Raw genomic sequence first — 22,239 nt, 5'->3', positions numbered from 1 at the left:
ATAGAAACCTTATGTATAATACGTACATATTAATCTTCGGTCGCAAGAAAAAAATCACATTAATTTTTTCCCAAATTTACTAATATTTTTTCCAAAATAGAAGAAAGAGAATTAAAAAACAATACTTAAAATATTTTTCAAAAAAATATCATATTCACTAATTTAACTAATTTCTTTAGTTTATTAAAACCAAGTCTTAAAAATTAGAGGAAGTTTTAATACTGAAAAAAATGCAGAAATCCCAGTGAGAGGACAGACATAAAAAGAATGAGGGGGTTAACAGGATTTTTTTTCCAGGGGGGGGGTTGTTTGGGGTTAAATACAAATACATCGGACAGCCGTCATTGGTGAGTTCTCTACTTATCAGCATTACGACATCCTTCGAGGAATGAATGGACTGACCAGGAAAAAATAACCGGCACTCCGGCTGGACGAGATACGCTACTAGCCGGTCATTCATTGGCTTCCAGGAAGGAGGCATCAAAATTGAATGAATATATTACAAGAAATGAGATAGAACCATAAAAATTACCAATTATACATTTCCTCGAGCAGCCTAGGCGAAATTGCCGGAGCACTGGAATGGGGCTCCAGAGGTAACTTCTCGGCATTGTTGTCCCCAGAGTAGCACGGCCTTCTCGACTCTGGAAAGAAGGGCCCCGTGCCAGTGATCAGTCACTGTATCCACTGCTCTTATTTATCTTGGGACCGCTGCAAAACCTGAGAAAGTGACCAATCTCGTCTATGCTCTACGGTTGATTCAGCTGAGGCAACTAATAAAATTCCTGTCAGTCTCTCGACTATCATGTCGAAGTTGCTCCGTGAACAGAAGAACTTGTGTCAGAGGGGTGCAACGAGGTCGGCGGATGTTGCTGCATTTGTGTTTCATTTGCAAGACCAAGCACAACTAATGTTGATCTGTACATGTGAACAGGAGTTAAATTCTCAAACAATGCCATGATTCTAAGACTAAAATATCAATTTTGATAGCAGAATCAAATATCTCCTTGATCCCTCAGCAGTTAATACACATATTTTGTGCCTCGGTTGGGAAAACAAAAACATGACATCCACTGCGGCAATAAGGTTTAAGTGGGTATTTGCTGTTACAAACGACAATGATCCTTATTTCACCAAAAAAAAAAAAAAAGCCAATGATTATCCCGTACAATTAGCAGGATTTTCACCTTTGAAATTGAGCAAACCACGAAGTATAAACGTGTTCTGTTTCATAGCATAAAATGCAGAAATGGGCAAAAATAGATTGACAAACGTTAATGTCCTCGATCGAGAGTATCCATATGTAATTATGAAATAGATGGGGTGAGCATTTGCAGGTAAATCTTTAAAAGCTCATCATCTCAATTTCAAAATGGTTTCAGGTGCTTGTACAAGTGTTGAATTACGGACAACCTATCCCCCAACCTTTCCTTCCCACAGCCATATGTACAAAAGCTTACCTAGGTAGTGAAGATTTTACAGAGGGTTGACTGGCGTAAGAAGCAAGAGGACCTCTGAGACTTGCATGTTTGGTTAGAGCACTTTCCAGTTGCGGAGGCGGCAACTGCATCCAGAATGCAAAAACAAAGGTTGAATCCAAAGGACAATACATTAACAAGATGTTATGTAGGTGAACAATGAAATACCTGCAATAATACATGAAAAGAACGTGGCTGAGTCTGATATACACATTTTAAGAAACCAACCCAAAGTTTTGGCATCCGCCACACCTGCAATCAGTATGAAAGTAATCATTATCAATTAGTTGTTGAGGAGATAGTTAAATATGAGAAGCAGAGTTGATTGAGTTAAGCTTACCTGTTTACTAACAAGTTTTGATAATATCTCCATAACAAAATCAACCTACAAATAGAGCATAAATATTACACTTTTTAAGCAGACATCTTCGCTTATGTCACACCCGATAAAAGACTTCGGACACCAAAAAGCAATCTTCGGGGGGGGGGGGGGGAATCCTCCAAATTTGTAAAAGGGCAGGCCTTGTGGATTAACTGAAGAACTAATAATAATTAAACATATATTAAAAACAATACTGAAGTGGTTGAGCACGTCAACCAGAAAGCGTGAATCTAAATGTTTCTATAATAACTAAATAGGTTCAAAATAGATATAAAATTCTGCACAATAACTTCCCATAACTGAAAAGACTTCATCATAAATTGGAAAAAGATCCTCATTGAAAATTTGAAATATTTGATAAAGGGGGGAAAATAGAGTATCATTATGAGAGAAGGAAAAAGGGAGGTAGATCAATATAAGCGTGCCTTCTCAAGACATCACCTCTTTGGTAAGAAAGAAACATGAAGACTCAAGAAATACCACCACCGTTCTACTTTCACCTCTAGATTATTTAAATATCGGAAAAAATTATCCTTTCATGAAAAAGCCAGAAAATAGGACTAAGGTACGATGCTGGTCGAATCATTTGCTCCAAAATTGATGCGTACACAAGTTTATCGACCACAACACATTCACTAAAGAGCATTCAACTGCTACCATTACTTTTTTAACAGTTTAACACAAGAAATACAAAAACACTAGAAGCAATAGTCACCAAAAAAATGCAACAAGAGATTTACCAGTACTGGAAAAGCATCAACTGCCTGAATAACTGTTCTCATGAAAAGTAGAGGCAATGGAGTTTGATCAACCTGAAAATTTTGACAAGATTCAAATGATCACATTGTAATATATCTACTAATTACCGTTGACCAGATTGAATCTACTTACCATCTGGTTTAATGCTTTTGCCAAAACCTGTTGTGTGAACACAGTACGTTGCTCAAAACAGGCTGTGCAAGCATCAGTTATCTGATCATGCAAAAGAAACAGACAAAACTTGAGAAATCACCACTTACGATCATTGAACTTCAATTACCTAGTGCAATTTTGATGGGTTAGATGATAAGATTGACATAAAAAAGCAAGGATTATAGTAGTTTTATTGTTCGATTCATAAGGAAAACCAAACCAGAACTACATTATAGAACTCAGATTATGGTATAGGCAACACAATCTGGCTAGAGCTTCAATGCACAATATCTTGAAAAACTTGCAGTGACACGTAGGCAGCTAAAGAGACGCAGAATTTAAAGGATATTAACACATGTTGAGAGATATAAATCTCTTATTAGAAAATGGACCATTAAGAGAAAAAGTTGGTGCAAAGACTAAGAAAGAATAGCAAACTGTTTCACTGCCGCACAAAACTGAAGTTGAACTCATTGGGCTTTGGTGGAAGCAAAGGCTAACAATCTACACTCCTTAAGAATTTAAATAAAAAAAAAAAAAGGGATGAAAACAGGAGCTGGTCAAGTGTTGATTACAAGTACAAACAGCATCAAACTTAACAAACCCCGAAGACATGTACTATTAGAAGAACATGTCAATTGAAATTACAGTCCTCACCAACTCAAATGTATTCTTAGAAGAATATGTCAATTGACATTACAGTCCTCACCAACTCAAATACTCCTCTGATTCTATTTACAACTCACTTCTAACATATTTCTCACAGACTAAGAAAAACTTTAAACTTCATTAACTCTCATTTAAAATTTAATAACTTTTTAACTTTATCCCTATTTAATATACGTTATACTTCATATAAACAAAGTCAACACAATAATAAATGAAGGGTAAAATTGTACATCCACACAAAAAATTTCTCTCAGTGCCCTATAAATAGAACAAAAAAAATGTCTTTTCTCTTTGTCCTATAAATAGGATCAGAAGAGTACATTCTACATGACCTAACACCATAGAAACTGTCTACCAGGTTAAGAACCCATTAGTCGACACTTCTCATAACGAGTATTCAGTTTGAAGTTCGGATAATAAACCAAACACATTTTTTCTACAGGTTTGGAAAATCAAGTCTGATAAGAACATCGCACACAGAACGAGAAGTCATGGGAGGAGGGAGCGTCTCCCAGCCACTTCTTGTTGAACACACTTGGCTTTTGTCTCTAGAAGGGGAAAGGGCGGTTGTAGGTAAGTCATGGGGTGCAATAGTAATTTTACAATGACAGAAACATGCCTTCTTAAGTGGAATGCCATCTTTCTCAGGAACAATGCCATGGATCGCAACCAACACTTCTACAGGTGTCAACGCTGGACCTGTATGGGCAGAGCCCTGAAATAAACATTTGCAATTGTTAAGCAAATCTTAATATCTAGATGAAAATGATAAACAGCAAATGAAAAAAATTCGACAACATTGCTTTACAAACTTCAGATTTTGCTGAGACAAAATCCTACTGTATGTATTCAGAATACAACAACAGCCCCGAAGCGTGTAAGCAACTCAGAACAAGCATCAGAGACATAAAGTATGAACTTCAGGTTAAGCCTTTGCATATACCTGTAGTACATGAGCTAGTGCCATTTGGAACTTTTCCGGTGGAAGATCTACAAGCCGAGGGAATATTGGTAAAACCTGCTACCATAGAAGTTTAACACCGTAAATATTGACAACATGAAAACATAACCAGCTAATGCATCACAATAAAAATTGCCATATGAAGTTTAGGAAGATGATTGTCTGCAATGCAGATGAACCTAATGTTTCATATGTATGTTTTTATCAAAGAATCAGCTTTTTCATTTCCTTATTTAGGGTCTTTTATTCTGATAGGACCCAACCCAGTACTATAATAAAACAGATTACACACGAAGATACACTCAAAAGCTGAAAAGTCATTACATTCATAGAACAAATACTACTCTGTTACACATGAAAAGGAGGAGAACAGTTACAAATTCAGACTACTACACCACAGAAACAGAAACAATAAACAAAGACACAAAGCCACATACACAGTTAGGACACACTACAACCAACTATGCTTGCCAACTTTCTGAGAGGTTGGTTATCTCCTTCCCCAAGGGCCAAGTTCAACCCCAAATTCTCCACACTCCTGCTAAACCCAAAAGGGATGATTTATAGAACCCCAAAAAAGTGACTTTCCCACTCTCCAAAACAACCCTCTCATAGCCTTTGACCACAGTCGCCCTATAGCAACTCTATTTGTCCACTTCTTTCTCCAAAATGGGAAGAAAAAGCTCTGACCCACAATAGAATGTTTTCCCCTTTCATGTATTTTCCTAATTTTCTAAAAGTAATCCTAACATATTCCAGCTATAATGCAATTACTTTTCCATGTTCTGTGATCTCCACCCGATCCTTGGAGACTGGCTCTCTACGTCATTGAATTACAAAGGAATAAAGCATTAGACAGAGTAACAGTCTTACTATGGCCTTCTTTCATTTCCAGATGAATGCAGCTTGCTAAATGGTAGGTTATACACACACACGGAGAAAAGAAAAATAACAGGAAAGTTAATGAACTGACCTCATTTGTGGACAACGATGGAAGCAAGGGTACAAGAATAGAAACATCCTGCAGCACAGAACTTGTATAGATAAATATATATCCAAAAATGAAAGCACCAGAGGAGAATTCGCGAATGTTGTCAAGACATACCCTTAATTTAGTTTCGTATAAATGCTTAACAGTAGCTATCAGATCAGCAGATGGTGTCATTTCTTGAGTCAATATTTGCAACACCTACAAGGACAGAAACAACATCATTATCATTTATCTTGTCCTTCAAAAATCCACCTGCCCTTCTGCACAGTGAAATAAGCTATCCTCAATAGTGTGAGAGGAAGTTACCAGTGTCAGAAGATTTTCACTTCCTTGTGGTGGATCAGACATAATATGGAGAATTTTAGAATATGACTGTCCTAAGGCCCTCAAAAGAATAGGAATGTGACGATGAATGGCCTGCAAAATCAAACACTCATGACGAATGTTGAGTTTCAGGAAAAGATAACTGTTTAACATCCCATTATATTAAAATTAAATATAGACCAAAGACACATTTTTCAACCTCTGACTCTATTCTAAAACAATAATATCGAAAGCAAAATGAAACAATACCTGTTTCACAGTTTTTGGAGCACGGCCATAGGCATCAAAGATAGTCTGAAGAAGACTGGGTTTCTGCAGAATTTTAAATGATGTGTTGGAGTCAACAAAGCAGATGAAAAGTAGGCAGTTGCAGTCATTGTCAACTTGTAAACTGTATGCAAAGAAGTAAAACCAACCTTTATGCATAAAGCAAAAAACAATGAAATGAGACGTTGAGCTTCAGAAAATGACACAGATGCAACAGCAGGAACCACTGGTTTAGCAATTTGAGAGGGGTCATTTTCAGATGAGGTGGATACTGATACTTGCAATGGATCTGGTGTTTCCTGAATTCCAATCTGTAAAAATTTAAAGGCCATTAACTGTAGACAATTAATTCATTTAATTAAGAACATTGAAGAAAAAATCCCTCGAAAGTGATGGAAAATTTAGGATAACAGCACAGCCTGTTCTACTGTGTTACAGAAACCCATGCCCCATTAAAAAGTCCAGATGAATCAAAATGGGCGAAAATTGGTAGCAATCAGCTTGAAATCCAATAATTCATTACCATGAATTCTTCAAAGCAGCCATTTCAGCAGAGTGTAATCAGAAGAGACAACAAGGAGAAGGTTGAAAAGGAATGCAAGTGTCATACCTCTGCATCAGCTCCTTGCTCAATGGGTCCAGACTCAGAAAGACCAGTATCTAAGACTTTCTGGTCCACAGCAGACAGAAGCATTTGTTTAGCAAACTGTTCAACATCTTCTGATATGTAGCTGAGCTGATAGAGCTTGTTTGCCACCTGTCCAACACACCAAACAAGAAAGGCTTGTGATTACCAAATAAATTGATAGAGTCATACAGGTTTTATATGGCCATAAGATTATATACCAGCCGAATAGCTTTTGTTCGAATCTCATCTTGGGGATGGACCGCACACTGTCACATTGAATTGAATACATCAGTCCCATATAAGAAATATAAATTAACAGTGTTGGCCAGACAATTACTCCAAAAATATTAACAATACTTTCAATCCCTCATTACATTTTTCCTCACTATACACAGTTGCTACAATAGGTCAAATAGCAGAAGTATTAAGTGGAGCAACTCTAGCAGTCTTCATGGATTGCCTGAATATGTAAGTAAGGCTTGGGAATTGTCACTCCAGGAAAGCCCAAAGTTCATATTTTCAATTAACAAGAACAAGTCTGGTTTTTAATGGGCAGTATGGTTTTCGACTAGGGTTCTTTTCTCCAGTTTCGGGTTAGTTTCAAATAGGACAAGGTGCTGGTTTTCTGATCGAATCAGTCTGGTCTGGTTTTCTCAACATTGATGAAGGGTTCTTTTCTCCAGTTTCGGGTTAGTTTCAAATAGGACAAGGTGCTGGTTTTCTGATCGAATGAGTCTGGTCTGGTTTTCTCAACATTGATGAAAATTGTTATACCATGCATTAATCAAAATGGCCGGCAATGTGCTTGAAATTAAAATATCTCTAGCCTATACATGCATAAATAAGTTTAATAAACAAGAAAAGAAAAATTGGGAAAAACAAGTTCACTCATTCAAATGGATTAAGAGATCTTCATCAATGAAGCACCGATGCAAAACTGAGAATTTAGCCAAATATGCTATTGATTTGTAACGCAGGCAAACACACCATAGATGGTTTCATCCACGTCTATGAATATAAAAATTGTTTTCCATTTTAATTTGCTACAAATATCAGCATAACTACAAAAACTCACTTCATTGCTGATGGTCATGAGCTTATTCTCATCCTTATTGGCAATAACATGCCCTATCCCCATCATAGGCAATATTCCGCTAGTATATACACATGAATGATAGCTACCTTTAAGGCTATATCCAAGCATGCCTGCCGATATTGTGGACGCCCCAATATCAAACTCCATATCGCACCAAGGCCTTGAGTTATGCGCTCAATGTCACGGACAACTTTACCATGACGATCAATAACACTGGAATAGCAGAGATCATTCAAAACTTTCAACGCAGATTCAGGCAAAACCGGAACTTCACCTAGAAGTCTACTAAAAGACTTGTCCGAAGCTGGGAAAGCCTCCAACAGAGATTTGGCCTGCAGGGAAACTGCTGTTATCTATTCATCCCAAGGGGGATTTTAGTTATTTTGCTGTTTTGATATGCTTCCTGCTCAAGGATTTGAATATGGTCCCTGATTTGATTGTAGCTGTGATGATGAATGGAAACAAGCATCGGCACAAACTATTTTCATAATTTTATTCACTTGACATTTCCGTTTAGAAATCTTCAGAAACAGCAAATAATAATAATAATAATAATAATAATATCATAATAAAAAAGACAAAACAAGTTATAATGTGCCTACCATCCCCAAGAGAAAATTTTCATACAGAATGGCAGCAGAGGAAGAGTTTGGAATTGAATCCAGCATAACACAGGAGTGCAGATGGTACAAAACATGCAATACAAGTTCATGGCCCTGCAAAATCCATTCCAAATATTATTTAAGTATTTAAAAATTTTTAGGGGGGGAAAATGAACATAAACACATCATAAGTGACATTTGTCAAACAGAATGATGATCTCCATCCATAACCATTTAAATTACAAACACCTGTTAAGATGCTGGCAACATACAGATTTGGCAACTTCACCAGCACCAACAGAAACGTTTATATCTTTATTTAACTCGACTAATTATATTGCACAATATGTATTTCTATGTTCTCACAACATCAAAGTTACAGTTTTTATTTCACAAGCAGTAATAAACCCTGAATAAACTTCAAAACACTACAATTTTGTTTTAGTGCAGTAGGTTAAGCTTGCAATAGGACAAATTAACAACTATCTGGCAGGTGAACTATCAGCAAAGTTTGGATTCTCTGGAATCACAATTGACAGGCACTACTCTGCATGACACGGTTGACAATTTGCCAAAGTTCAAATATCACCAAATCAATATATGGTAGCAAATAAATATATCCGACGCTTCAAGCATCATATTATGCAGTTTAAGCATCCGTCATCAAGTACACTCACGTCCCAATCTATTCTTCTGATTTTCACGAATAAATCTAAAAAATGATGCTGGGATTTACTTACAACAACTAAGCATCCATTTTCTAGATAACAAATGCAAATCAAAACATCTTAAAGACTCTTAACTTTTTATCAATGGCAAGAAAGGAAAAAAAGAATTTATTAAGAAGAAAGAAAGAAGAGGAGGATGAATAAAGTGATGGCAAAGACTGCACTCAACCAGGAATTTGCGGAAAAATTAGTGATTACTAATACTGAAATGCAACCAATATAAGCAAAATTAAAGATTGGGGAGAGGGGATAGGGAAAACAAAATTATGTAAAATCTTATCGTTGAAATAGAGCAAGATTCAAAACACTGGTACCTTCCGCCACTGGTCATCCAGGACATGTTTTTGCAGCATCGAAATAAACTCTCTATCATCATCAATCTACATGGAAAAACAATAAATTTATAATACTGCTCAAAACTTGATAGCCAACAAGTGATTAACGCATATCACACTCCAGATTTCCTTTTATTGCACTCGAACTTTTTTCTTTACTGTTTTATGGCCAGCTGCAGCTTAATGTTTCAGGTTAAACAAACTACATTCCTGATACTATCTATCCATTTCCTTTAAGTGGCATATAAAACTAAATCAAAAAAGTTTCTTTCCTAGATTATACACAAGTTTTGCATGACTAGAGATGCCCAAAACCTCAATATCATTCAATCCCCGCCAGACAAAGGCAGCTAATACATGTCTTCAACATATTACAAACATTTTTTTTCGGGGGGGGGGGGTGTTTTACCTGAGCTACCATTCGGGCAAGTAATGGCATGCAAAACTGCTGGCAATCTGTCCCATGCAAATGCTTGTACGACTCAATAAGATGCTTAACTGCCATATGTTTAATGTTACTTTCATGATCTTTGGACAGTTCAACATATGGTGGAAGCTGGGGTAATTCCAGACAGGTATCTTCTGATGCAGATGCAGATGTAGCATCTGGAGAAAACTGATCATATTCCAGCATGGTTGAATTGGTCCCTTTTGCATCGGTATCCAACAGCTTCACTGTACTCTGATCCTCATCTATAACATCAGCAACAGAGTGCAAGGGATCTGAAAAAGCATTTTCTTCTGGACTCTGGTCGATATCCCGGGGCTTCTCTTGAATCTCCATCTTGGTAATTGGTTTTTCAGGTGCTAAAACTTGCGGACCTTCAGAGATGATATCTTCACCTTTGATATTGGCTGTTAGAGGTGCGGGAGCATTGTCAATAGCGGCCCCACCAGAGTGTGAAACAGGCTTACTCAAAGATAAAGATTCATCAGACTCCAATTTCACAGAACCAGTATCTTCCACAACAGATACAGCTGTCCCTGCAGCATTTACCGCTACACGTCTAGGATCTAGGCGACGAGGATCCTGAAAATTTGTACCAGGAAGAATACAAGTCAAATGAACAAACTATTATTATATGATAATAGATACAGAAGTATCAACTATAGATGCCTATACTGGTTTACCCTGCGAGGATCACGTTTGGAATCAACAGGCAGATTATTGACATTGGAGGTGTCAGATAGTGACATGGCAGTGGCTGTAGCTGAAGGGAATGGAGCTTGAGCTGTAATAGCAGAGGATTGAACAGAATTTACGGACGCAGATGCTGCAGCTCGTAATTGACTGCGCTGGGTATCAGCTTGTGTAGATGGATCTCCAAGCCTTGTTAATGATGGTGGTGTCTTAGGCAAGTGCCTCATGTTAGTAATGACAATATCAGCTAACAAATCAGGATGGATCTTTGAAATAAGGATTTCAAGAGATTCAGCACCTCTTTCTCCTTCAGCAAGCAAAGCACCAATCATAGCAATCATTTGCTCCACGGCAGTTAGTTCACTATCCAGCACAGGAACATTAGAGGATAGTTCATTTGCAGAGTTAACATCCTGCTCAGAATCAATTATTTGAACGGATAAAGGAGAGTGTGGGCCAGGGCCAGAATGCATTCGCTTAGACATGACCTCGTGACCATTTGTCAGTTCTTTATCAGTAGGCATCGATCTTTTTCTAGATAATTCCCCGGAAACTGGTGTCTGAGTTGATAGGAAATCATCCTGACCATTAAAAATGCAAATGAATGGCATATAATAAGATGAAATCAGCTGCTAGCAACTAGTTCTCAGTTTCACAATCTTATTTTTCAGCCATGGGTAGTAGGTCACCCCTTACCTTGCTAGCTCGAACATCACGATTAGAGCGATCACCATTTCTAATTAATTTGTCAACTTGCCGAATGACTTGCTCAGCAGCATCCCCTGCATTCATAGCTCGCAGGCTCTTTACCAATCTTTCTCTTGACTGAAAAAAATAACAGAAATCTTTTGAGACAAGCCATTTTATACAAGAGCTGGCCTCATTGTTCCCCCAGTTACTAGTAACATAGGATCCTAACAGGAGCATCCTCTAAACTTCACTATTGTTCTTTGTTGAAGACTGCATGCTTTTTTCGTTTTTGGAGATGGTATGAGAGATGCCGCACTAACTGGAAGCAGTAACACGGTAATTGAACATAGAGAATATGACCTTATAGTATAAGCATTACCCTTCTCTCCCAACTATTCAACAGACAATGGCAATGGTTCACCTTCAGAAGAAAATATTACCTACAAGCTTCTTTTATGGCCTTATTTCCATATTTTAATTTTCGTCCCTTCTTCTGGTTTCATAGGTATGTTTACAAACTAACAAGTATGGAAATGTGAGAGGAAAAAAGGCTAGGTGCCGAATTTGCTATCATAACCTCTGAATTGGTATATGTTAAAATAACTTGATTATGTCTCAATTTGGCTGACTCAACACTCATCCAAAGCAGTATCTCCAAGATCTAACAACTTCTAAATAATCAGATGAAAATATGATTTGAAAGTTTAGTTATACATTAAATCACCAAGAAAGAAGCAAGGAATTCAGGGTGAAGCCAGACCATAAATCAGTGACAAATTATAATTTCAGAAAGTCATTACATTGATATTGTAAAGAAAATATTAGAAAATAATGAAATGATCAATTAGAAATGAAGACTAACAAAGCAGGCCATAAGCATATTTACCTCTAAAATTGGTAAGTAAGTGCACCTTAGAAACCCCAAAAATGCTGTTCTTAAGGAGTACTGAACACTGGCAGCATGACATCCTTTTACCATCTGAATATTTGGATCAAAATCGAGCAATGCTGGAAGAACGGTATTGCAGTGCTGTGGCCTTTTTCTTGCTATGGCCGCAAGACTGCAAAGGAAGTAAACTACAGGGTTAAATCCCAGATGAAAGAAACAAAGCAGCCAAGACGGTAAACAATAAAGAGCACATTAACCACAGAAATCAAATGCGATATTAAGAGCAGCATAACCCATATAAAAAGAAGTTAGACCAAACAATTGCATCCAGGGCATGTGCACTTGGGGGGAAAAAGCAGAGGCTCCAAAACAACCAAACTCTGCCAGCAGCATTTTTTTTTTTTTTTTGGGTCATACAGGAAACCCAACTGCCTAGTGTCAGGTACTTCTTCTGGGCCCTGGCCTTCTGACCAGGACCAAGTACCCGTATAACTGACTAATCCCAATTTGAAGAGACGGAGCATGCCATTTAACAGGTTGGCTCCTCTACCTACCAAGTATGCTTTCTGAGAATTGAACTTGTATTCTAATCCTTATAAGGAGCATCAGCAACTTCCCACTACGCCCAACACTTGTTGGAGCACATGTATTTATTCTAAATAAACAATGTGCACCCCATAATATTTCATTATGGAATTTATCATCAAAAATATAGAGCAGCATTAGTTACACATCTCTACATCAATAAGTATCTCATCATAAACGCCTTGTCCTGCCAATTCTTTTTTATTTATTAGAGATACAAATACATAATTGTGCAATTAAGTTTGCCGATGTAAATTACAGTAACAAAACACCTGAATCACATGCATAGATAGCATGCCAAAGGAAATTTTAGAATAAACACTGATCAAAATTAACAGTACTTCAGTCCCAAGAATACACTAGCATAATGTCTCTTTTCCCCTAATAAAATAGTCGTAAAGGCCCTTTTTTCAGCTTCCCCCCATTTTCTGTTTATAAAATAAGAGCGCACTGTTATGAATAGACAAGCAACGAATCACCCATTGGAAGGAAAAAAAGATGGTGATAGAATAAAGAAAGATGAGCATGCCTATTAAGTTCAAAATAACACTTCCAATAAATTATGCCCCTGTTCCGATCATATTCTTGTTAGCAACATCATGGTAGCATCTAAGCCAGCTAAACAGCTCAACCCCTGGTGCAACTTAAAGAGAAGACATGCTTCGACAACAACACCAAGATAAATAAGTGAGAGTGTCTGTCACAATTCTTATTTCAACACCTTCCTCGTACTAACAGCGTCTACAAAACTCAAATAAAACCTCAGAACCACAGAGTTCCAGACGAGTCAGACTATAACAAGGTTACTACACATAGAGCTCCAAAGCTTTCACTCGCCTTTAAGAAGTTGCAGATGCATTACCAACAATTATCCTAAGCATCATGGACCAGAATGCTTAGATAAGTTGTTAGAACAAAACAAAACGAAAGCAGAAAAAAATTCACTAGGACATAATTTGCCTGGGAAGCAAACTAAATACCAATGCTGTTTGCTAGAGCATAAACTTTGACCTAGCCAAGATAAAATGGAACAAATTGCACAATTTAAAATTTATTGCAAATACCACAATACCCTCAGAGGAGCTGCCAAGCTCCACTACCATGACACATCATCAAAGCCACTCAAACTGGTGTCAACTACACTGCAGTATTATTAATTTCTCACAGAGACTTGGTAGTATGAGATACCAAGTCCTACATTGAGTAGCATGGACTGCTCAGTGGGGTATTTAAGTGGGTCGGTTCCCTCAGCTCAATACTCAGCTATTGGAGTAGAGTTCCCCTTCTCACTCAGGTACCCATTAGTTTGCCCCTCAAAACCCATCATCACTGCAACCTCAAGTCCATGAACAGAAGGTCACCGTGAATCACCTTGACTCAAGTTCTTAATATCCTTTAAAAGCAAAGGACTTAATTGGCAAAAGCTTTTGCCAAATGCACCATTCAGATAGAGTTTAGGTCTGCCTCTATGAAAAAGACATCCAAAAGTCAGCAGAAATTCATAAACAGCGCCCTTTCAACCAAGAGGTCAATGCAAGAAGTTTAGATATAGATTTACTGATTCCCACAAAAGGTGGCAAGCAAGCTATCCGAGGGGTTTAATACTCACAATAAGAACAACAACAACAATAATTAACCCACTCAAATACGTTGATGCTAGTGAAGCCAAAATATATATATATATATATGTTGATACTAGATTTTGGCACGATCATCCAAAACAGCACTTGGTAAAGTAGCAAAAGAAATTTTCAGTCACATGAAATAATTCAATTCTTTTCAATAGCAATATGTTGCATCGCTACAAACTGCAGTCAATCAGTTTATTGACAAAGAAAATTTGATGACAGTCAAGTCCAAATTTTTTCATACAATAGGACTTCCATAAATTCTCTCTGCATCAATGGTTGTAGTACTCAGGTAATCAAATGTATGTTTAAGAACAAGCACGTGCATGATATCTCTGCCACCAGTACAAAAGAAGCATACAACTGCAGAATAACATACAAAATAGCAGCAGTAACTAGTAACAACTAAAAAGACATCTGCAAATTCCAACAGCAAAGCCTTATGGACCACACTTGCATTCTTCATGATGCCAAACCATCTACAAAGTTCCATATATGGATCCATACACCTTATGACACATTCATGGCGATTCAGGACAAGATAGATGACATTTCCACTACAATGAAAATCAGAATATACAGCAACAAGAAGTAATTATGAAATCATTCAAATCAAATGCCATAAAAACTGAAGTTTACATGACAGCCTGTGATAATGACGCAGATGTCAACATTTTAAATTATTAACTTCAAAAAACTAGAGATATGACACATAATGGATCAAAAACTTTCCAAGACTGATTTTCCAATGCAATCATAAATAAATTAGGGGAAAAAAATATAGAAGGAAGAAAAGTTATGAGTCTGAAGCATAATCATGAGAGAAGTATTCCTTTACAAGTACTTTCCAGTCCTTTGTTTGAATTAAGGCTTCAATTTTGAGAAGATCCAATCATCACTCATAAAGGAGCATAAGGTCGGAACAACAACGGCCAGCCAAAAACTCGCAAGAGCTATCGCAAATATAAACTTGAATGATACTTTTATAAATGCTTAAGACTTAATTTCTGGAAAACATTATGTCCATGACCATGCAGTTTAACGGGCCCACGTGTGTCTATTGAAATATTAGCCATAATAAATTCTTGTATGGTTTTTCAAGATTCAGTAAACTCCGAGCACAATGTCCATGTCATGATTGATTTCAAAAGGCAGGTTTGGACTGCATACCAGATGAGCTAATGTAATGGGATGAAAAGGTATTTCAAAAGGTTACAAAGATAATCAAAGAATCAGCAGAACAGATAGGCTAGGATGCACAGGATGGACTGTGTAAAGCCCAACAATCCAAATATAATAATAACACATGGAAAGAAGTTAAAAGCCATAAAGATGGAGCAAAATCACCAAATATAACACAAGCTCTCAACAAAATATAATTTGAATTATTGACACAGTAAAAGCGTGTCAGCTGTTATATCCATCGTAAAATATCAAATACATTTTCAATTTCTCTAAACATCACCAACTGTACACACATACAGCACAAAAATTTACACATTAAATGGTCTCTAAAGTTTGCAATTATAAACTGCATCGTTGATGACCATGTTTCCTCGGTTCACGAGATGACCATTTTATGCATCAATAATCAATGTTATCACCGACCAGCTGGCGCTCCCCAGTACAAAAAATGAACATAGTCTATCCCTGTAACTTTCATTATATGCACCGCCAAAGCAGCAGAATCCAAAGCCATTTACTCCTCACGGAGCACTGGTCACCAAGCTGCAATGATATCAAACAAGCAGTTGAACTTGTTCTATCCATGAGTCCCTGCTTCGGTGATCCCTCCATAATTGTGACGATAGTTTAACCAGGAGGACAATGCAGTTATATACTAAGTTTTTATAAAGCTTTCAGAATCTGAAGTGAAGACATATCATAGCATCAGTAAAGAGAGGAGAGCGTCATGTATAGTTCCAATCATGAAACCATGGTGCGCTTTATACACTAGAATAGCAAGACAAACACAAGTCACCTTCCTGCATGGAAAGGAGTAAAGGGAGTAGCACACTAATATATTTCAAATTTATAAAATGACACAAATTAAGTTGAATAGTTACGCAGTTAACGGGAATCAGTTACAGTTGTGTAGCCATAGAGCACCTTATAAATTAGAATCATAAGAGAAAACACATCACCTTCCTGCATGTAAAGGTGTAAAGGATACTAGACAATAATATGTTTCATATTTATAAAACGACGCAAATTAAGTAGAATTGCCAAGCTGTTATAGGAGTTAGTTAGTTAGTTAGCAATCTGTTAGGATGTTGATTCTGTTAAGAAGTTTTAGCTCATCCCTGTTAGCATAAATGAGGGATATGCACATGTATCAAGTGTGAATGAAACGTCTGTTTACACATGTGCCACGAATGCTTCCAGCTGCAAGTGTACAAATGTTGCCAAATGAATGAGTTCAAAAGTCGAGGACCCCTTAAGATGAGAACCGTTGCATATGTACCTCCCAAAAAAATAAATTAAAAGCTAATAAAAATAAGTGTTGCAAACATCTTTGTGCATTTTGATTCCCCTCCACTTTTAGTAGATGATGATACATCCTCCAATAAGAAACATACAAGTTAATGATTTCATGCAACAAGAAAAATAATCGCTAAAAAGAATCTTAAATTTCTCTGCAAAACCATTAGAGAAACCTACCAAACCAAAGCCAGAGACTAAAACACATTGACATGTCCAAAAAAACTCTATCCAATGAAGGCACGTAAATAGAATTTCTATTATCTTAGCCCCCCAGGCCAGACACAGATAAAAAATTGTACATGGTACCTCAAACACAGCCATTACCCTCCACCAACTTAAGGACTCCCAACACATATTTATTATTTGACATTTATTACAACCAGAATCGGGGGTATAGAAGGAAATCATCAGACTCCAATTATCTCCAACTTTCTAAACTTGCAGCACCATATACGCACTAAAAGTATGAAAGCACAACTTGAATACAGGAAAGAATCAAAATCAACAATTGTAGCTTACATGTTTCAAGAGAAAAGATGCAAAACAGTTTGCAAGAAACTAGGAGTGGTCATAGCAGTTAAAACCAATGAAACCAATCCATAGGAAACCAACAAGCCTTGAAACCACACACCAATGTTGAAGCTAGCAAGTGGCTTTCAACCAACAAAAGAAAGGAGGGGGAAAAGGGACGGAAAAAATGCATAATGAACAGACAAAGAAATTAACTTAATCACATAGCTGATGGTAAATTACCATGTTGCCACACGATGCACAAAAATAACTAAGCCCAGAGAGGGGATATCACAATGAAAAGTGACATATAGTTAAGGATAACAAAGAACACAAGATTAATGAAAAATTCAACACAAACAGGAAAAAAAAAAATTGATTTTAATAAAGAGATGCCTGGGTAAATTTGAAGGACTAAAAGAGGAAAATGTAGAAAAACAATTTACCAAATAAAAATAGTCAAAGAAAACCACTGAACGCTCCTTCCTTCTAAAATCACAATTATGCTTCCCCAGTATATTGACTAAAAGTAAATTAGAACAATCATATATATGTACATAAATTAAAAAGCGGACAACCAGACAACTAGCTCAAGCTTCGTAATCATTAAAAGACAAGGATTAGACAGGATATAAATGTAATAGACCATCTGATTTATTGACTGCTAACACATGAAAACTCACCAATTGACAACAGTAATTGTCAAGCAACCAGGCAGGCTAGCAGCCGATTGCAAAAAGTTTAATAGAATGCCAACAGTCCTACTTGCTTCTGACATGAGCATCACCGGATCAAGAACAGGATGACTAGCCTCCAACCATGAGACATTAAAAACTTTTCTGCCTCCTGTAGCATCCTCGATGTTAAAATTAAAATGGATGAGTAGATTAAAACTATAGCAAATAAATCTGCGTGTGATTATAACAGTAAATTATTTCCATACTAAAGCCATATCCTCTGAATCTCATCATAATATAAATTTTACGTTCAGGAAATTAGAAGAAAAATACCTTCTAAAAGTGACTTCTCAGGATAACCGATGTCAGATGAAAAAAGTAAGACTACTGCTTCCAAAAATTTCAGCGCTAACAATTTCGTTCCAACTGAACCAGGCTACAATATCAAGCAAGACAACATTCAAATCAGCAAAACATAAAGTCCATCACCATCACATCAATTCAAGCAATATGACTACAACACAGGATTTGTGCGGTTCTGATAGATAAGGAACAGTTGCATAAGTGAAGGCTAAGAAATAAACCTGCGTCCAATTAACTAGCCAGAAAATGAAATTATTATGACACATGCATCAAATCATAGCAATTTAATAGAGAGATTACACACACAAACAGAGAGAAGCATTCAAGAACAAGGATGAGAAGTGAAAATTACCAGCATACCATAAACAAAGACAAAATTCACTCTAAATTCTAAATTCCAAATTCCATATCCCTAATCGCAAGAAATTTTAGATATCCCAACTCCCAAAGAAGTTGCAGTGAACGGAATTGCTAACTGAACCCTTCAGCATCCCCGAGGTTGCCCATGATTGTAAGCAAAAGTCGAACTGACTAGGATTTTAAAACCATCTGCTTCTTTCAGCGATTTAAATGTAAATTTGAATCCTTATATAAGTGTATTATTCATTCAGTTGAAAATGGAAAAAATAGGAAACATGCATATCACAGTAATTTATCACCTGTAATGAAGCAGCAATATAAGAATAGTAAAACCTTATAATATTAGCACAGCAGATATATGCACAGAAATCCAAATGAAACTATGGCATTAAATGTGGATCTAAAAGAAGAACCTAGATACCTCCAGAGCAATCCCAAATACAGCATCCTTGAACTTGAGCATCCACATCCAAATCTCCTCTAACCACCTCTCAACTTTACCATATTGTTGATGCTGTCAGATTTCTAAAGTATGTCAGTGGCCTATTGCAAATCAGGGTCAAGGAAATTCTTTTCTTTTCCTTCTTTCTTTTTATTTTTTTTTTTTTTTGAGCAGGGGGATAAAGTATAGTGTTGCATTAAATAACAACAGGTTGATGATATTTAAAAAAGAAATAAATAAAGTCAGTTCCGTTCTGAAGAACAAGTGTGCCAACAATATCAACATTATACTTCTTGACAAGAGGAAAACGGTATAATGGCGGAAATATTCATGAAGTGAAAGGGGAGGAAGAAGGAAAGAAGGGAATAAAGTCAAAAAAGAAATTTTTTTCCTCAAAAATAAACATCAAACGATAGTTAGCTATAAGTTCTTTCACTTAAAGTGGATTAACACGATATAAATATGTTCACATATGGATGTATAGCATACTTAGCCTTTGGAAAACACTAAGTCCGGGACCTACACACATCAGGCCTAGCTATAGCTTATAAATAAAGTCAGTTTCGTACAATAACTAAAAGTTCATATGAACCATCCCGTATTTTACAAGCTTATGATATCCTTAATCTTATAGAAGCCAAGGCCCAAAGAGTACATAGGCAAAGAGAGCCATCATGACCAAGAAGCACATTAGGCAACAAAATAGACACAGAACCATGTGTTCACACAAATTCCGATTTACATGATTTTTGTTTGGGGACGGGGGACAAAGAACAAACGAATATGAGTCTGTCTTCATTTATGCATCAAGGCAACGAGAGGGTTGAATAGTACCTGCATCGTCATCTCGGCCAAAACACTGCAGAAGATATATGTGCCACTAATAAGAGATTGCTTTACAACAGTGGTGTCGTTATCTCGTAAAAATGCTAATAATACAGACATTAGTGTTGGAGAATGCTCTGCTGCTCTTAAACCTATCTCTTCAATTACCCTGGAACACGGAATGAAGATCTTAAAAGAAGGCCACGAGGAAAGACAACAGGCATTGCCACACATAGAGAGCGAAAGTCAAACATTAAACCAGTTCTTGAGAACAACAAAGTACTAAATTTGGTTAGGCAACAAATGCATTATGCAAAATCACGCCAAAAAAATAGTTACGAAGGTTCAAAACAAATTCCCTGTAGGTAAAAGCAAAGGCGTTAGCTGACAAAATGCACATTTTTATGGCCCGAACAAAATGCATGACATGAAAACAACAGCAATGGCCATAAATCTAGGCGCAACTTTGCCTCTTAAAGAAATATATTTTACGAAGAAAGCATAATGGAACCATCCCCAGAATAAGTTTGGGGTGGAGAGCAATTGCAGTGAATTTAATTTAAATAGTCTGAATGATACAACAGGAGCGTCGAAAGGATAGCAGCAACTTTGGAGAAGCAAGATAGTAATAGAAATTAGAATGAATAAAAACTTGGGGCATAAGAACTCACTCGATCAATAATTTTCGAACGAGGGTTTCGGGGGAGGACTGAAGTCCGGCCAAGTAGGAGAAAAGGTCGGCGGCTAAAGACGGCTCCATTGACAGAAGAATGTCCTTGGCTTGTTTCAAAGACGAAATCTTGACAGCTAAGTCGCCATGATTGTTGGCAGCGGCTAGAAGAGAGAGCGCTCGGTCTCTGGGAAATGCAGCCATGACTGAAGCAACAACAACGAGTGTGTAAAATATGACGATTGAAAGAGAAGAGGTTGGGTGATCTAGAAAATTTTCTTAGGGTTTTGGAAGAGAGAGGAGGGAGGTTTAAAGTTTTATGAGAGGAGCGAGGGGTAAAAAATGAAACGAATTGAAGCTCCAGATTAAGCGAGGCTGTTTCTCATTCACAGCTCGCGAACGACAAAGATGGAGCGAAAAGCGAATTGCCAGCGGGAAATTATGCAATTACGTGCAAACGTCCATGAGAATTGTGGAGACTGAAAAGACAGGGTTTTTTAATTACGCACAGCACCGATGCGGGAAGGGGATTTTTGAGAGGCCCAGTTAAGCTCGCCCGATCATGGCTGATCGGAAATTTAGAGTAGGTTTGGATTGTCGTTGAAATAAAATGATTTTTATAACTAAAATTAAAGTAAAAATCAGTTAGAACATGCTTGGATAAGTACTCTTAAAAAATCAGTTAAAAAAATTAAAAATTATTTAAATGATTAATAGAAAAGTTAATTTAGTTGTAAAATGACTGAGAATGGCATGGATTTTATTGAATAGTAGTATTTAAAATTTTATATTTTTAATGTGATGAGAGTTTAAAAAAATACATAAAATTATTATGATAAAATATAAATAGTTTATTAGTGAAATTATAAAATAAAAATATTTGTTATGGAGAAAAATTTGAAAACACATGGTAGATAATTAATTAAATATATATAGTGAACAAACATGAATATAAATTAAAATTCATTTGGTCTCAATAAAAGCTCATTATGCTAACAGAGGAGATAAGGCAAAGGGAAAATGTGAGGGTAAATCTAGGATGTTCATTTTTAATGTTCACCGTTTGAAACTATAGTTTGAAAAGTTAGATTTTTCTCGATTGAGTCTAACTAATATTGAAGACCAAAAGTTGGTCAAAAAAGTTAGCTCAGCCAAACAACGTTTTTTATCAATCTCAATTTGCAACCTCAATTTCACCATTTCTAAGAGACTTTTACTATTGGAAACGGCAATCCAAACATGCACTTAGTTTGTCTTGCCCTTGTCGCGGATAAAAGAAAATCCTACTCATTTTTAATTACCCTACAGCTATTTAGCTAGTTTATAAAAAATTTAAAAAAGGAGCAGTTAAGATGATTAGCATAGCTATTATTGTGCAAAAATTCTGTATTGTTTTCCCTTGAAATGCCCTCTTTTGGTGAGATACTAAATACTACTGTAAACCAAAAATATAGTTAAAACCCTGTAAAATTAATTAAGATGCAGTCTAAATACATGTTTTATTTGTAGCACCAAATTATAGCCCTGTTTGCTGTCACGGTTGAAAATCACTTACAAACACATTTCACGTAAGTCGAGATAAAACTCATCTCACGTATTTCG

The 22,239-nt window shown here is 36.6% G+C and overlaps 1 protein-coding gene across 4 annotated transcripts; it reads right to left on the bottom strand.

Moving 5' to 3' along the window:
- Positions 1–197: 197 nt before the first annotated feature.
- On the bottom strand, positions 198–21,137 carry LOC114757341 (uncharacterized). 4 transcript variants are annotated; one of them, XM_028946353.1, is made up of 27 exons: positions 20,639–21,134; positions 19,977–20,136; positions 19,122–19,214; positions 18,311–18,413; positions 17,984–18,146; positions 12,091–12,265; positions 11,211–11,339; positions 10,505–11,095; positions 9,783–10,403; positions 9,353–9,418; positions 8,311–8,424; positions 7,795–8,040; positions 6,831–6,878; positions 6,595–6,741; positions 6,134–6,295; positions 5,967–6,029; positions 5,700–5,810; positions 5,508–5,591; positions 5,376–5,423; positions 4,385–4,459; positions 4,061–4,156; positions 2,752–2,832; positions 2,601–2,672; positions 1,819–1,863; positions 1,647–1,730; positions 1,461–1,564; positions 198–918 (listed from the first exon to the last, which is right to left on the bottom strand). In XM_028946353.1, exons 1-27 carry the CDS (start codon positions 20,839–20,841, stop codon positions 804–806), a joined length of 3,999 nt encoding a protein of 1,332 aa, XP_028802186.1. In that variant the 5' UTR covers positions 20,842–21,134; the 3' UTR covers positions 198–803. The 4 variants fall into 4 exon arrangements, with proteins under 4 accessions (XP_028802186.1, XP_028802187.1, XP_028802189.1 ...); XM_028946354.1 differs by lacking the exons at positions 198–918; positions 1,461–1,564; positions 1,647–1,730; ... (17 more) ...; positions 11,211–11,339; positions 12,091–12,265 and adding an exon at positions 15,660–16,291 and having other exon boundaries at positions 20,639–21,137; XM_028946356.1 differs by lacking the exons at positions 198–918; positions 1,461–1,564; positions 1,647–1,730; ... (17 more) ...; positions 11,211–11,339; positions 12,091–12,265 and adding an exon at positions 15,660–16,172 and having other exon boundaries at positions 20,639–21,135.
- Between the last annotated feature and the right edge of the window lie 1,102 nt (positions 21,138–22,239).

This window comes from Neltuma alba, unplaced genomic scaffold (assembly GCF_004799145.2).
Source record: "Neltuma alba isolate B1F8T4 unplaced genomic scaffold, ASM479914v2 tig00010592_pilon, whole genome shotgun sequence".
Lineage (NCBI taxonomy): Eukaryota > Viridiplantae > Streptophyta > Magnoliopsida > Fabales > Fabaceae > Neltuma > Neltuma alba.
Note: the sequence above shows the minus strand (reverse complement) of the source record. Positions and strands in the feature narration are given on the sequence as shown.